Source organism: Erythranthe guttata, chromosome 1 (assembly GCF_056151865.1).
Source record: "Erythranthe guttata isolate IM_541 chromosome 1, IM_541, whole genome shotgun sequence".
In the NCBI taxonomy this organism is placed as follows: domain Eukaryota; kingdom Viridiplantae; phylum Streptophyta; class Magnoliopsida; order Lamiales; family Phrymaceae; genus Erythranthe; species Erythranthe guttata.
The window spans coordinates 9,318,242-9,333,083 of NC_142533.1; the positions used below are offsets into that span (position 1 = coordinate 9,318,242).

Genomic DNA, 14,842 nt, shown 5'->3' on the forward strand with positions numbered 1-14,842 from the left:
ACTGATGAGATGCAGTACACATACACTAAGTGCTAGTCTTCTAATGGGAAAGGCCGATATCCTCATTGGTGGCGTAACCCTTCGACTAGGAACACGTTTAACAGTTATAATACTTAAGTAAATATCTCACGATCCTAACGATCAATTACTAGTACTTGTAATAACTGTATGGACTATATCTATGCTTGTGACAAAGGGACAAAGATATAGAATGCCAAGGTGTTTTATCATTAATACGAATAAAGGTTCGTTTATTACAGTAATAAATACGAAAGACCACAGCCACAAGTTGGCTTGTTGGTCACCTACTCTAACAATCTCCCACTTGACCTAAAGCCAACTACCCATAAATCGCAATCCCATCGACTCTCGATGTTTCTCATGGACCGACCTCGGTAAAGGCTTCGTGAAGGGGTCTGCAACGTTCTCTTCCGAGGTGACTCGTTCAACCTTAACTTCACCTCTATCAATGATCTCTCGGATCACGTGATACTTCCTCAGAATATGCTTCGACTTCTGATGAGATCGCGGCTCCTTAGCTTGCGCCACGGCTCCGGTGTTATCACAGTACAACGGTACTGGATCACTAGCATCAGGAATGACACCCAACTCTTGGATGAATTTCCTTATCCAAGTCCCTTCTTTTTCAGCTTCGGACGCTGCAATGTATTCCGCTTCGGTAGTGGAATCGGCCGTCGTGTTTTGCTTGGAACTCTTCCAACACACGGCACCACCATTAAGCGTGAATATAAATCCAGAATTCGACTTTGAGTCGTCCACGTCCGATTGAAAACTAGAGTCGGTAAAACCCTCTAATTTCAACTCGGCACCCCCATAGACCAAAAATATATCCTTAGTCCTTCGCAAGTACTTGAGGATATCTTTCACGGCTTTCCAGTGAGCCGGGCCGGGGTTAGACTGATATCTGCTTGTGACACTCACAGCATACGCAATATCGGGTCTCGTACATAGCATGCCATACATTATGCTTCCTATGGCAGAAGCATAGGGCGTCATTTTCATCTCCTCGATTTCACTAGGTGTTTGCGGACACATAGATTTCGAGAGACGAACCCCATGGGACATTGGCAAGAATCCCTTCTTGGATTCTTCCATGCTAAACCGTTTCATAACGGTGTCTATGTACAGGCTTTGGGATAAGCCAAGCATCTTTCTCGCTCTATCTCTATAGATGCGTATTCCTAATACGTAAGATGCTTCTCCCAAATCCTTCATTGAGAAACGCGTGGACAACCATGCTTTCGTTTGCTGCAACATTCCTACGTCATTCCCAATGAGTAGAATGTCATCAACGTAAAGCACTAAAAATATTACTGCCCTCCCACTAACCTTCTTGTATACACAAGGTTCCTCCGGATTCTTCTCAAAATCAAACTCTTTGATAGTTGAGTCGAACCTAATGTTCCAACTACGGGATGCTTGCTTCAATCCATAAATGGATCGCTGGAGCTTGCAAACCTTTTGCTCACTTCCAGAAGATATGAAGCCTTCCGGCTGCGCCATGTAAATTTCTTCCTCAATATCTCCATTAAGGAAGGCGGTCTTCACATCCATTTGCCATATCTCGTAGTCGTACCACGCAGCTATGGCCAGCAAAATCCTAATGGACTTCAGCATCGCGACTGGCGAAAAGGTTTCCTCATAGTCAACACCTTGCCTTTGAGTGTATCCTTTTGCTACCAATCTAGCTTTATAGGTCGATACCTTTCCATCAACTCCAATTTTCTTCTTATAGATCCATTTGCAGCCTATAGGAACAATTCCTTTGGGTGGATCTACCAAGGTCCATACCTTGTTGGAGTACATGGAGTCCATTTCGGATTTCATGGCAGTTAGACAATGTCCCATGTCCGCATCCGATACGGCCTCATTGTATGTTCTTGGATCTTGTCCAAGATCAACATGATCTTCATCATTTTCGAGGAGGAATAACCTATCCGGCATTTTCCGAACTCTTTCGGATCTACGTACCGTAGGTTCAGGAGGTATATTAGTGGTTTGTTGTATTGGTTCGATTACTTGTTCTTGCGTTTGAACTTCACTTTGTGGTTTTTGAACTACTTCAAGTTCTACCATGCTGCCCTTTCTATCGGATAGAAACTCCTTTTCCAAAAAGGTGGCATTTCTTGAAACAAACGTCTTTGCTTCTTTGACATAATAAAACTCGTATCCCATTGAGTCTTCGGGATACCCCACAAAATAGCACAAGTCGGATTTACTATCCAACTTATCTCCCACTAATCGCTTCACATAAGCGGGACAACCCCATATCCTAATATGTTTGTAATTGGGTTTCCGGGAATGCCAAAGTTCATAAGGTGTGGATTTAACTGCTTTGGTGTTAACTCTATTCAGCAAATACGCGGCAGTACGGAGTGCATGACCCCACAAGTATGCCGGTAAGTTTGTGAACCCCATCATTGATCGAACCATATCTAATAAAGTTCGATTCCGACGTTCGGATACTCCATTAAGTTGAGGAGTTCCCGGTGGAGTCCATTGGGACTGTATCCCATTTTCTTTTAGATAGTCAATGAACTCGATGCTCAAGTATTCTCCACCACGATCGGATCGCAGCTTCTTAATACTTCGTCCAAGTTGCTTTTCTACTTCATGTCTAAAATCTTTGAACTTTTCAAATGTTTCAGACTTGTACTTCATCAAGTACACATACCCATACCTAGAATAATCGTCGGTAAAGGTGGCGAAGTAGTTATATCCACCCTTCGCACTAACACTTAGTGGACCACATACGTCTGTATGGATCAAATCCAAAAGACCCTCGGCTCGTTCCATTTTCCCTTTGTAGGGTGACTTGGTCATTTTCCCTTTAAGGCAAGATTCACAAGTTTGTAGTGATTTCACGTCCTCCAAAGAGAACAATCCTTGACTAACAAAATCATTCATCCTTCTTAAAGAGACATGACCTAATCTAGCGTGCCAAAGTTGTGCGGGGTTTTGATCTATCTCCTTACGTTTTGCTGATATAACATTAATAGGTATTTCATTTGGATTTAGTTCATACAAGTTGTTTAATAGTCGTCCTTTGCAAATTAAATTCTCATTCTTTTGTATAATGCAAATCGAATTTCCAAAAACAAAAGTAAAACCTTCAATATCTAATACAGGAATAGAAATAAGGTTTCTAATGAGCGACGGAACAAATAAACAATCGTTCAAGACAATAGGAAAACTAGAATCCAAAACATTTAAGTAAATTGTGCCAATGGCTTCAGCAGCAACTCTTGCTCCATTCCCCATCCTTAGGTAGGTCTCACCCGCTCTAAGTCTTCGACTTCTTGTCATTAGCTGCAAATTATTGCACAAATGTGAGCCACAGCCCGTATCCAATACCCAAGAAGAAGAGTTGACAGACAAATTTACGTCAATGAAATACGTACCCTTTTCAGAACCCTTCTGCTTTACGTAAGCCTTGCAGTTGCGGCGCCAATGTCCTTTCTTTCCACAGTGATGGCAAGCATCATCAACTTGTTTGCTAACCTTTGCTTTGGGGCCCCCACTACCTTCACCCACTTCGAACTTGGTGTTTGGGAAGGGAACTCTTTCCTTTCTCTTCTTTTGGAAAGAACTCTTCTTTCCAGAAGTAGCAGCAATGAGAACAGACTTCTCTTTCTTAATGGTGGACTCGAAGCTGACCAACATGTTCATTAACTCATCCAAGGGAGGATCTAGTTTGTTCATGTTGAAGTTCACTATGAACGATTCATAGGAACTAGGAAGAGACAACAGGATCAAATCCAACGAGAGCTCGGCGGGGAGGGTGACATCAAGATTCACTAGCTTTTCAAGGAGAGTGATCATTTTGAGTCAGTGCTCGTGGACCGAAGTCCCTTCGCGCAGTCTCGCTGTGATCAACTCCTTTGTAGCAGCGTACCTCGATGCCCTAATATTCTCACTATACATGCTATCGAGATGAGCCTTTATATCGAAAGCATGCAAGTGAGACTCATATTTCCTCGCAAGCGCGGGCTCCATGGCGGCTATCATATAGCACCTAGCATGAGTGTCATCTTTCTTCCAAACTTCATAAGTTTCCTTCTCAGCATCAGTCGCTGTGTCGGGTATAGTGGCGGGAAGCCTCTCGTTCAAAACATAGAGACGCCCCTCAACAGTTAGTACAAGCTTAAGACTACGCAACCAATCTAGGTAATTAGGGCCATTGAGTTTATTGTCGAGGATTGACATTATGGGAATCTTAGACATAATTATCTGAGACATATAGAGAAGAGGATTATTAGAGATTCGCGTTAAATGATTGTTACAATTAAATGTTTGGTCTTATGTATTTAATTGTTCTCCCACTAATTTTATCGAATTCCACTTCCCTCTAGTAGACAAACGAGAAAACTGATTTTTCTTAATGGGCTTTAGGTCCAATAGACAAATATAACCCGTAGTTAATCTAGCCCGATTATATTTGCCCAAAGGTAGATCACAATCAATCATATCCACAATATGACCCCAAATTAATTTTCCTCACACTTGATAATGACCTAAGTTAATCTCGCGAATATCAAAATCGTCGTGTGTCAAGTCTATCCTACCAATCAAAGATGCTCATAGAACTCGATTATGCCAAACTAATGCAGTCCCTAGTTAATCTAGCCGACCACGTTAATTCAACATAACCCTTTTCCATGGCTACCTTCATCGTCATGTCAATTGAATTACAGCTTACTCTACCATAGCACTCCCCGCTAACACGGCTTACTGCACTATAGTAAAGGGCTACACATAATCCAACCGTTGGCAGAAGGAAAGAAATAACTCAACAGATTGGGTTTTTCTTTATAGCTTGAAATGATTCTTAATTAAATCAAGAATGAGGGATTTTATTAAAATGTTTTATCTCATCAGAAGGTTTTGGATTGGTCTATGTGATTCCTACATCTATGTTCTCTAAAGGTATATGGAAGCGCATATTGTCCTAAGAGGAACATACGACCTATTTTCATAATTAATTACATTAATTAATTATCGAGTTTTTCAAAATAATTATAGAACCTCAACTAGCATAAATCATTCAAATAATGTTGAGGTACTACTAATTAAGTTGAATTTATAATCAATATTATATATGTGTTCCATTAATTGAAATCAATTTAACAGTTTAAATTAATTAATTAATCTAACACCTATTTACTAAAATAGATGATTGTCGATCCAATTATCTAATTGGGATTAATTGAAAATAATTTTCCAAAAATTAAAATCAATTTGTTTTAAGTTTAATTTTAGAAATCTGAAATAATTTTTTTTTTTTTTATATTTTTTTTTTTTCAGTGAACCGGTTCGGCCCAACCGGTCTGACCGGTTCGGACCGAAGCGGTCCGGTTCTGCCCGGTCCAGCTGACCCAAATCAGTGGGCCGGGTCAGTCGGACCGAGAACTTGTCTGACCGACCCGAATCCACGTGGATTCGGTCAACTAAATCGTGCACAACCATCGAACCGGCCGGTTCGACCGGTTCGATCCGAACAATTAAAAACCGATGTTTTAAAAATAATTTCAGATCCGATTTTCCAATTTTAAACAATTTTAAAGCTGGAAAAATTCTAAACAATATTTCAAAAATATTTTAAACTTACGAAAACTCCCAATTACATAATACGACAATCACCACTTTAATAAATCGAACATGCATAAAATCATAGCATATAAATACGAACGCAATTAATTGCGCAACGAGCTCTGATACCACTGTTGGGTTTCGGGCACGCATACGCAGCGGAAAACAAAAATTTTGTGCGAATTAAACGACTTTAAAGCACACAAGTACATGCCCGACAAATTAAATCAATTAATTGCGTACCTTTGCGCTTCCAACGAAATTAAAACAACATACATGCTAATTAATTTAACCGAATTTAAATCAATTAACATGCTCGCATTTAAACCAAATAACATGCTCGCAATGATTCAAAACGATTACACATAATCACATAAAGTCACACGAAAGCAAACATGAATAAATAGTTTAAACCTAAACGAACCGAAACTAGGGTTTCGTGTATTTACCTCTTGAAGCGTGAGGTAGGAGCGTTTAGCAAGTCGAGATTGCTACGGAAACCAATCCGTACAATCGGGGCAGCAGCAATGCAACGGCAGCAGCGGCAGATCGGCACGGCGGCGCGTGTATCTCACGCGCGGACTTCGAGGCGGCGCGTGTGTCGCGTGCGTCGTCGGCTTGGTGGCTGTTCTTCGATTCTTCAATCTTCCTCCTCTCGGATTTCACCTCGTATACTTCGATCTACTAAAACGTGGCACTAGACACGAAGTAGTTAGAATTAACGGAAGAAAAAGAAAGAAGAAAAGAGTACCGAAAAGGATCGGCCAATTGATGGCCGATTCCGGTCACGGCGGAGCAACGGCGGCGCGGTGGTGGCCGATGGGAGAGAGGCCGAGAGAGAGAGAGAGTGTAGCGGCTAGGGTTAGGGTTAGCTCTTATATATGTGTGCAAGGCCTATAAATCAAGTATTTATAGTCCCTTGCATAAAACCCTAGCGGGCTTAAGTTGGACCGGGCCCAACAGCTTAAGTCCGTTAGTATCTTTACTTGCTCGTCTCTCTTAATTCAATGACCGAAAAATTGCAACGATTACATTTTCGGATTCATTATAACTTCCTCGTCATTATGAGTGCCATCTCTCATTTTCCAACTTTCCAAAAGTGGAAACCCTAGTTCAGTGCACTTTCTAAATTTGGAAACTTCCCGATTTAGAAAGTTCACTCATATGTTCGCCTATTCTTTTCCTTTTCTTATTCTCATTCATAATTCCAAATTACGAATGTTGGACTCAATCATATTGACTTCCAATCATGCAAAGATAAACTATTTTATCTCTGACCGTTTATTCAAAGATCTCATGTGCACGAGCAGTGTGACCCTCGATGGTTCAGGTGTAAGCTAGCCGTGGGCCCACAACTCTTTGTGGTCAAAACTCGTCCCTTAGAGTTACGATTAAGATGAAGCTCGTTTCACCTTAATCACCCAACGAATCAAGATTGGCGTCTAGCAACTACGCGTCATGATTCCCTAGATACAAATGAAGTGCCTGCAAGCACCTTCAGATATAGTTAACGTACAGTACGGTCCCTTCGATACATATGTCCCGATCGAACTAGAGGCATTGGTTCATCGAGACCTCTTTATATGTTCGATGACGGTGCGATCGTTCCAAGTGTTGTAATCGTCACGTGCATGACTTAGAGAATCGAATTCTCTAATCATCACTTAGTCAGCTCTGGCCAGAGACTTAGAATGATTACAAACTTTCAGAACACACAGGACATCCAAGACTATTCTAGCGATCGAATCCCCGACTACAATGCACAGACCTCCCACTAGATTTCGGACTGCACGAACACTGGCCCTTGGGATGGTCCTCGGTGGAACTCAGAGACAGGTCACGATACAGCTGGTCCTCTAGTGAAGTCACGGTGATGTCTAGGTCATAAGGACTAATGGTGTACAACTATACCATAGATATCTCTACTCGATTATTGGGAACCACTTAGAGATTTCTAGGGTGAGGGAGTTCAGTGAACTCGTCAACTTACGAGCACCCACTTATGCATGCCGATATCACAATACCGTTTACTGATGAGATGCAGTACACATACACTAAGTGCTAGTCTTCTAATGGGAAAGGCCGATATCCTCATTGGTGGCGTAACCCTTCGACTAGGAACACGTTTAACAGTTATAATACTTAAGTAAATATCTCACGATCCTAACGATCAATTACTAGTACTTGTAATAACTGTATGGACTATATCTATGCTTGTGACAAAGGGACAAAGATATAGAATGCCAAGGTGTTTTATCATTAATACGAATAAAGGTTCGTTTATTACAGTAATAAATACGAAAGACCACAACCACAAGTTGGCTTGTTGGTCACCTACTCTAACATACACACACTAATGTATAAGGACTATTATTCTAAAATTGGGGGCCCCTAAACTTCATAAAAGATTAGGGGCCCGAAGCGACCGCCTTTCCTGTCTTCCCTCAGAACCGAGCCTGAGTGTAATCATGTGTGACACCACCTAGCAACCGTTGCCAAGGGAATTTGGATTTGGGTCAATTGCGAACCAAAAATCCCTTTTTACTGACATTCAAAGTGTTCTACATCCATCACCTCATTTTATATATTATGATTGATAGGTTAAAAATTAGATCAAAGCCTCAAGAATAGGTATGGCTTTTAGATACATCAAATTCTCCACCATAAAAGGTACGCTTTATTTTACTCACATCATCTTGTGTTAAGGTTTTAATATGCAGAACCATATTTCATCTGAGTTTTATTACGTTTCGGAAAGAAATCTCATAATACCCAAGAGATCATATCAATGAATGTTAGGATTGGAATTATTATTTCAATTAATTCTTAGTTATTGGTTACTTAGAGTTATGGTTATAAATGGTTACCATTAGTTAGGTGTTACCCCTTAGTCGGTGACATCGGCTATGACTCGAGTGTGGCCGAGTCATGGGCGAGAAAGGGTGCCAAGCAAGGGTTGGCACGAAACAGCCACACAATCGGCCAATGAGTGGTCGAGTGTTGGGCAAGCATCTGGGGTGTTTGTCCGACAAATCAAGGAATGACTTGATTCAAGTGGGAGCGGTGATCGAAAGTACTTGTGAGCTAGCACGAGCGTTGCTCGGCAGCGAATGCGGACAAGCGTGAGCAGTAATCGGCATGTGGCCGAGAACTTGGGCAAACGAACGTTCGAAAGAAATTGACCACGACTTGACAAGTGTGGGCAAGTTGGCACGACTGGTTGGCAAGTCAAGGAAGACAACCCTATGAGTGGGTGTGCTAATGACCGTGTGGCAAAGAACTGGCAAGTAATTGGCAAGGCGAGCAAAGTATGCGGACAAGGCAAGGCACACGGAGTGCCTAGCAACCGATCGGGCTGTTTTGGCCATTCAGTGCGCGCACGCGCGCTGTAAGGCTTAACATTCGACAACCGAGATTGGGAGCCGGGAGACTCATCTCATAGCTCAAGGAATGAAATGAGATTGGGAAGCAAAAGATTCATCTCATAGCTCAAATGAGATTGGGAGCGAGAAGGCTCATCTCATAGCTCAATTAATGAAATGAGACTGGAAACCAAAATATTCATCTCATAGCTCGAACGAGATTGGGAGCCAGAAGACTCATCTCATAAGTACAATGATTTATGAGAAAATGAGATTGAGAGCTCGAAGACTCATCTCATAATTCAAGGATTTCCTCGACAACCTAAGATTGATTTTAAAGAGGTATATACTCTGATGGTGAATTTTATTAAATACGTGGTCACAAAGTATCTTAGGGGGATCTAAATACAAATATTTATATAAAACTCCCTAAAGGACTATATTTTTCCAAGACAATCCAGACCACGGGACATAAACTTAGTTGAGCTGAGACGTTCACTTAAATTATGGTTTGAAGTATTCCGGAAGAATATATAATAATCGCCTAAGTGAATATTGCTCTGGAATAGAATATTTGAACAATAATCGATTTTGATTGTTCTTATTACTACAATTTATGTTAAGGACACGCACTCGATTTGGACTCCTTAAGAAGTTAAGTAAGAAAAACTCAATTGTTGTAAATTTGAGTTCAATATCAAAAATCTAAATGAGACTAATTTGGTGTTTCTGCTGACTTAAAATTTCTCATGTCAATTAGATTTTTGTCCATCAATCAAAATTACATCCAGAAAATGTTATGGATAAAGTCAAATTATCGAGTAACACCTATGGAAGTTCGACAGTGGAATAGGTCCAATGATTCATTCCGTCCTATGGAGGAGGACGATGAAGTGTCAGCACCAGAAATACCATATGTAAATGCAATATATGCATTATTATACTTAACTCCATGCACTCGATATGATTTAATTTTTTTAGTAAATTTATTAGGTAGATTTAGCTCACCTTACCGACACGCCGTATGCATCACTAAAATGTGTGAAGCTTGTGGTTTATATTTGCTCATTCACAATCTATGGTTTAATATCGGGAAAATAGTATGTCTTGGGGTTCTGTGAAAAGTACATTAGTTGTCACTATGTTAAATCATGCATGATGTTTGCTTTAGGAGATAGTGAGTGATGGCATGAAGTCATGATTATGCATGTTCGAAATTCCTGTGAATTGACTAATAAAGAAGATCCTACAGAACTGTATTTTACTGTATGTGCAAATGAAGATGGACTTCATTAAATGTGACAACTCCAAATACATAACTTTGGAGTTTTCTTCAATCAACAACAAAAATAGCTTAAACAAAATAATAACTCCGCATATCAAAATTCGAGATAACTACTCCAACTTTTAGACTAAGTTTTTCCTAAAGTTAACTTTTGAAAACATGATAAGGCTATTGACTTGAGTAGATTATCCGAGTTTTCTCCCTTGTACATTGAGGGGGAGTACCGTGTAGGTGCTCAGTATCCAGAATATACCCAGATGCCATATCGTACTATTTTTCCTTCGTGCGAAATTTAATATTCCCACGGGGTTTTCGTTACTCGCCAAGGTTTCAACAAGGCGACACATGCTGATTGAAAAGATTGTGCGTTGTACTATTTTTTAACCGAGGTTGTTTTTTTCTCATTAGGTTTTTATTACTCGGAAGGTTTTAACGAGGCAATATGATAAGTATAGTAGTGTTTTGATAGGAATCCCCAAGGGGAAGTGTTATAAATAACATGGAAAAATTGGTCTTCCTATCCTAACACATGAGAGGTTGTAACCTCCATATTTCACTATAGATTCTCAACATCTCACTATCCCATTATACCCACACTTTGTAGTGGTTTTAACTCCTATGTAACTTCCGGTGGATTACACATATATAATGAGAATCTTCCTTTCCCTAAAGACCCACATTTGCCTCTCTACGTTTGTCTCTCTGGTTGTTCATTTGTGTTCTCTCCTTCTCCTCCATCTATTATCGTTATTTACGTTCTTATGTATTTTCACAATCACAAACCAAAGAGTTAGATTAAATAGGCTAGTTTACAACACTAATAAAATTCTTTATACGCTTGTGAGAGTCTTTATATGCAAATATGCAAATATTGCATATTTGCCAAAAAATACATTCACCGTGTACATCAAATTGCATATTTGCCAAAAAATGCATATTGCTGGTCCAGAGGAAGGTTACTGGATTATATATTATATCCCACCTTCATTCATGCTTTTATGCTTATTCAAATTACAAGCATTTCCAAAAACTAGGAAAAATTATCAGCTCCAGCTGAAACCATAATTGGACTTCTCACCGTGTACTTGCCGCTCTGCTCGATCCAAGTGAGCGAACCTGGCCTATGTTGTGTTTCAATATCACCGTTATAACGAATCGTAACAGTGTAGCTCTGTTTCTCATTCTTCTTTTGAAACACCAAAGTCTGTGGCCGAACTCTGACCGTCGTATTCACCGGTGCTTCGACTTTCACTCGGTACTTGGCTGCTGCGTCCCCTACATTCGTCACCGTCCTCTCAAATCTCCTTGTCAAAACCCTTCCTATATCCTCAAAGTTAATGAGAGCAACGAAAGATGGATAGTTGAGATCCGATGAAGGATTCGAGCAATTGTAGTTTGTCGACCTTACAATCGTTTGAGTTTGTTCGCTTGTGAAATTCATGGAGCAAACAAGATTCACGAGGTCCTGTGTTGTAGCATCGTAAATTAGGCCCGGATTGAGTGCTCGGTTCGGATCAACCTGGCCCGATCCGATGCCTAGAGGTGTGGCAACTGTGCCATCGACTTCCCTGATTGGCTGATTCGTATTATCGAGAGGATTAGCAGTTGTCATCATAGCGGACTGAATAGCTGCTGGACTCCAATCGGGGTGCGCGGATTTGAGAAGCGCAGCAGTTCCGGAGATGTGAGGGCAAGCCATTGATGTGCCTGATAAGAGAGTGTAGTCCGTCGTTAAGAATATGTTGTTTCCGATTGTTGGTGTACTCGTTGCGTACGGACTGTACGCTGCTAGAATCGACACTCCGGGCCCCATCAAATCGGGCTTCAAAATGCCCTCGTAGCTCAATCCCGGGCCTCTCGACGAATCGTCCGATAGTGCTGGAGCTGCTCTCGGCTCGGTCCCGAGAATCGTCTGTTGGAAAGCGATGCTTGCTGTTGGCGCAGAGCTATTAGCTGCATAGCTGATTACCTCTCGTGCTTCGTTCGGTGTGATTACGACTCCCGGGTAAGGAAACGAATTGAATCGAAATATACGTGGATCTTCAGCGATTACGATAGCTGCTCTGACATTAGAATCGGGTAGATTTCTCATCACGGTGTCGAAACCTGTATTTCCGGTGGTGACATCACACACGATGATGCTTTGGTCGGGGGCTTGCGCCAGCTCAGCTGAGCTGCAGGCCGATAAAGTTTCGTTGTAAACGAGGGGCAAGTTTCTGATTGCGGCTCTTGCGGGAAATGTGGTCCATCCCGTGATGACTTTTCCGTTGCCTAAAGTCAACTTCCCGGCGAGCCAACGGTCAACGGTGCCAGCTGCGACAACTACAGCCCATGGGATTCCGGATCGTATACTCCGAACAAACGGGCCCCGGTTCCCTGCCGAGAGACAAACTATGATTCCCTTCTCTCTAGCGCCGAAGCTAGCTATCGAAAGAGGGTTCTCGTATAGATCGATCCGATTGGTGCCTAAAGAAATCGAGAGTACATCGACTCCATCGGCCACGGCCTGGTCGATACCCGCGAGTATATCGGACGAAACGCCCCCGCCCCAGAGGACCTTGTAGACCGCCAGCCTGGCGCGTGGGGCCACCCCTCTGGCGGTCCCCGGTGCGTAACCGAAGAAGGAAACGCCGTCGACATAATTACCGGCGGCAATTGACGAGACATGGGACCCGTGGCCGTCCACGTCCCTCGCCGAGTTCATGGTTATTACGGAGTCGGGATTATCGGCCCGATAGCCTTGGTTGAAATACCGGGCCCCGATGATCTTCTTGTTGCACGACGATGAGTTGAATTCTTGGCCCGTTTGGCAAATACCCTTCCATCTCGGGGGTATTTCGGTCATTCCGATGTCGCTGAAGCTCCGACTTTCCGGCCAAATACCGGTGTCGATGACTCCGATAATCACGTCTTTGCCGTAGTCGGAAGCCGGCCATAGCCCGGTGGCGGTGTTGAGGGAGAGGAATTTAGTGGAGTGGGTGGTGTCTGCGGTGATGACGTCATCGGGGTAGGAAGAAATAAAACCTGGGGATTTCTTTAATGCTTCCAATTCATATTCAGACATGACTGCACTAAATCCATGGAAGGCGTTGTCGTAAGTATAGATAAGGTTTGTTTTGACTTTGTTGTTGTTCGGAAGTGATGATTTAGCAGTAGAATGAAGAAGAATGGAAGAATACCAATGATGGTGGCTGGAGAAGGCTTTGGGCATGTAGGATTTATCCATGTGTACAATATATGTGGATCTTTTTGCTGCACCATATGCATATTCAAATTCATTACACAATAATATTAACAGAATCAGAGAAACTATATAACTGGTAATCTTCATTTTCTGCAATCTGAATCTTGGCTTCAATTTAGAGTTCTAATAAATAAGCTTTTTGCTCAATTATTATTCATTATAGTATAATAGCTATAGCTTGTCTTTTTCTTCATATGCTTTGATTCTTATTTAGTGCATTAATTAATAATAGTGCATTTTGACCTTTGAAAAATCTGTTTGTCTGCAATCTTTTATGGGTTTTTTTTTCTTTTTTTTTTTTTGCAAAAACAATCCCCAAGTAATCTTGAATTGCCTAAGAAGTTCTTATATTAAAAATATTAGAACAAACCCACCTATGAAAATTAGTCGAACGCAATAAAGACAATGAGAGTTCGCCGTTTGATATACTCGTGATTTGTGCAACTGGATAATGTCTTTTGACTGTAAAAGACCTAAATACCCTTTCAATCAAAATCTTAAAAATTACAGATTTACCCTATAATTTTCATAACCAAAAATGAAGTTTTAAATTTTTCAATCAATCCCTAGCATTTTCAAGAAACTCACTCTCCAAATCATCAAAACCCTATCCCCATTTTCTTTCCCTAGAATTTAAATTCATAAACAAAATACAGCAAACAAATAAACCCTACGCGAAAACAACACACTAATTGCCCTAGACAAGAAGCCTTCGTCGCCTCGTGCAGCACCGGCACAACCGCGCTCTGGATGTCACCTAGTGAGATGGTCCGAGGCAAAGAGGCAAAAGCGGTAGGGCTTATAAAATGTGTTGATGAAAATTTAGAATTAATTAATAATTAAAAGTTATTACAAAAATACAAAGTAATTATAAAATATTTAGATAAAATTAATATAAAATATTTAATTATAGAATATATTTAAAAAATGCAAAAGAATAAATAAATAATATTTATAAAATAATAAAATTTTGATGCAATTAGGGGTCCGGGGTATTTTTTCCAGTTATAGACGGTATTTTTTTTTATTTATAATTAATGGTAAGTTAGTCATTTCCGATAAGGCAACAGCCCATTTCTCAAGGGCATTGTACTTTGTCAAAAACAATATAAGAAGATTTGTGCTCATTTTTTTAAAACATGGGCTGTTTAGCTATTCAAGATTATATATGGGGTTATGTGCAATTAACTCAATCTTTTATTCAAAACACACCCCCAAAAAAATATCCATCAAATATAATATAGTTGAAACAAATCAGAATGAAAAAAGAAATGAACATCAATTAGCTGCCGACAAAATAATATAGGATGCGCAAATCTTTGAATGTTCAACGTTATGGTC

At 40.8% G+C, this 14,842-nt stretch overlaps 1 protein-coding gene across 1 annotated transcript; it reads right to left on the reverse strand.

Annotated features, from left to right (window-relative positions):
- Nucleotides 1–11,065: 11,065 nt before the first annotated feature.
- On the reverse strand, nucleotides 11,066–13,726 carry LOC105978077 (subtilisin-like protease SBT3). Its single transcript, XM_013003487.2, has one exon. It carries the CDS (start codon nucleotides 13,586–13,588, stop codon nucleotides 11,288–11,290), a length of 2,301 nt encoding a protein of 766 aa, XP_012858941.2. The 5' UTR covers nucleotides 13,589–13,726; the 3' UTR covers nucleotides 11,066–11,287.
- Nucleotides 13,727–14,842: the final 1,116 nt, after the last annotated feature.

Coding starts and splice junctions, on each gene's coding strand:
- LOC105978077 (XM_013003487.2), bottom strand. CDS start 13,588: ATGAAGATTACCAGTTATATAGTTTCTCTGATTCTGTTAATATTATTG.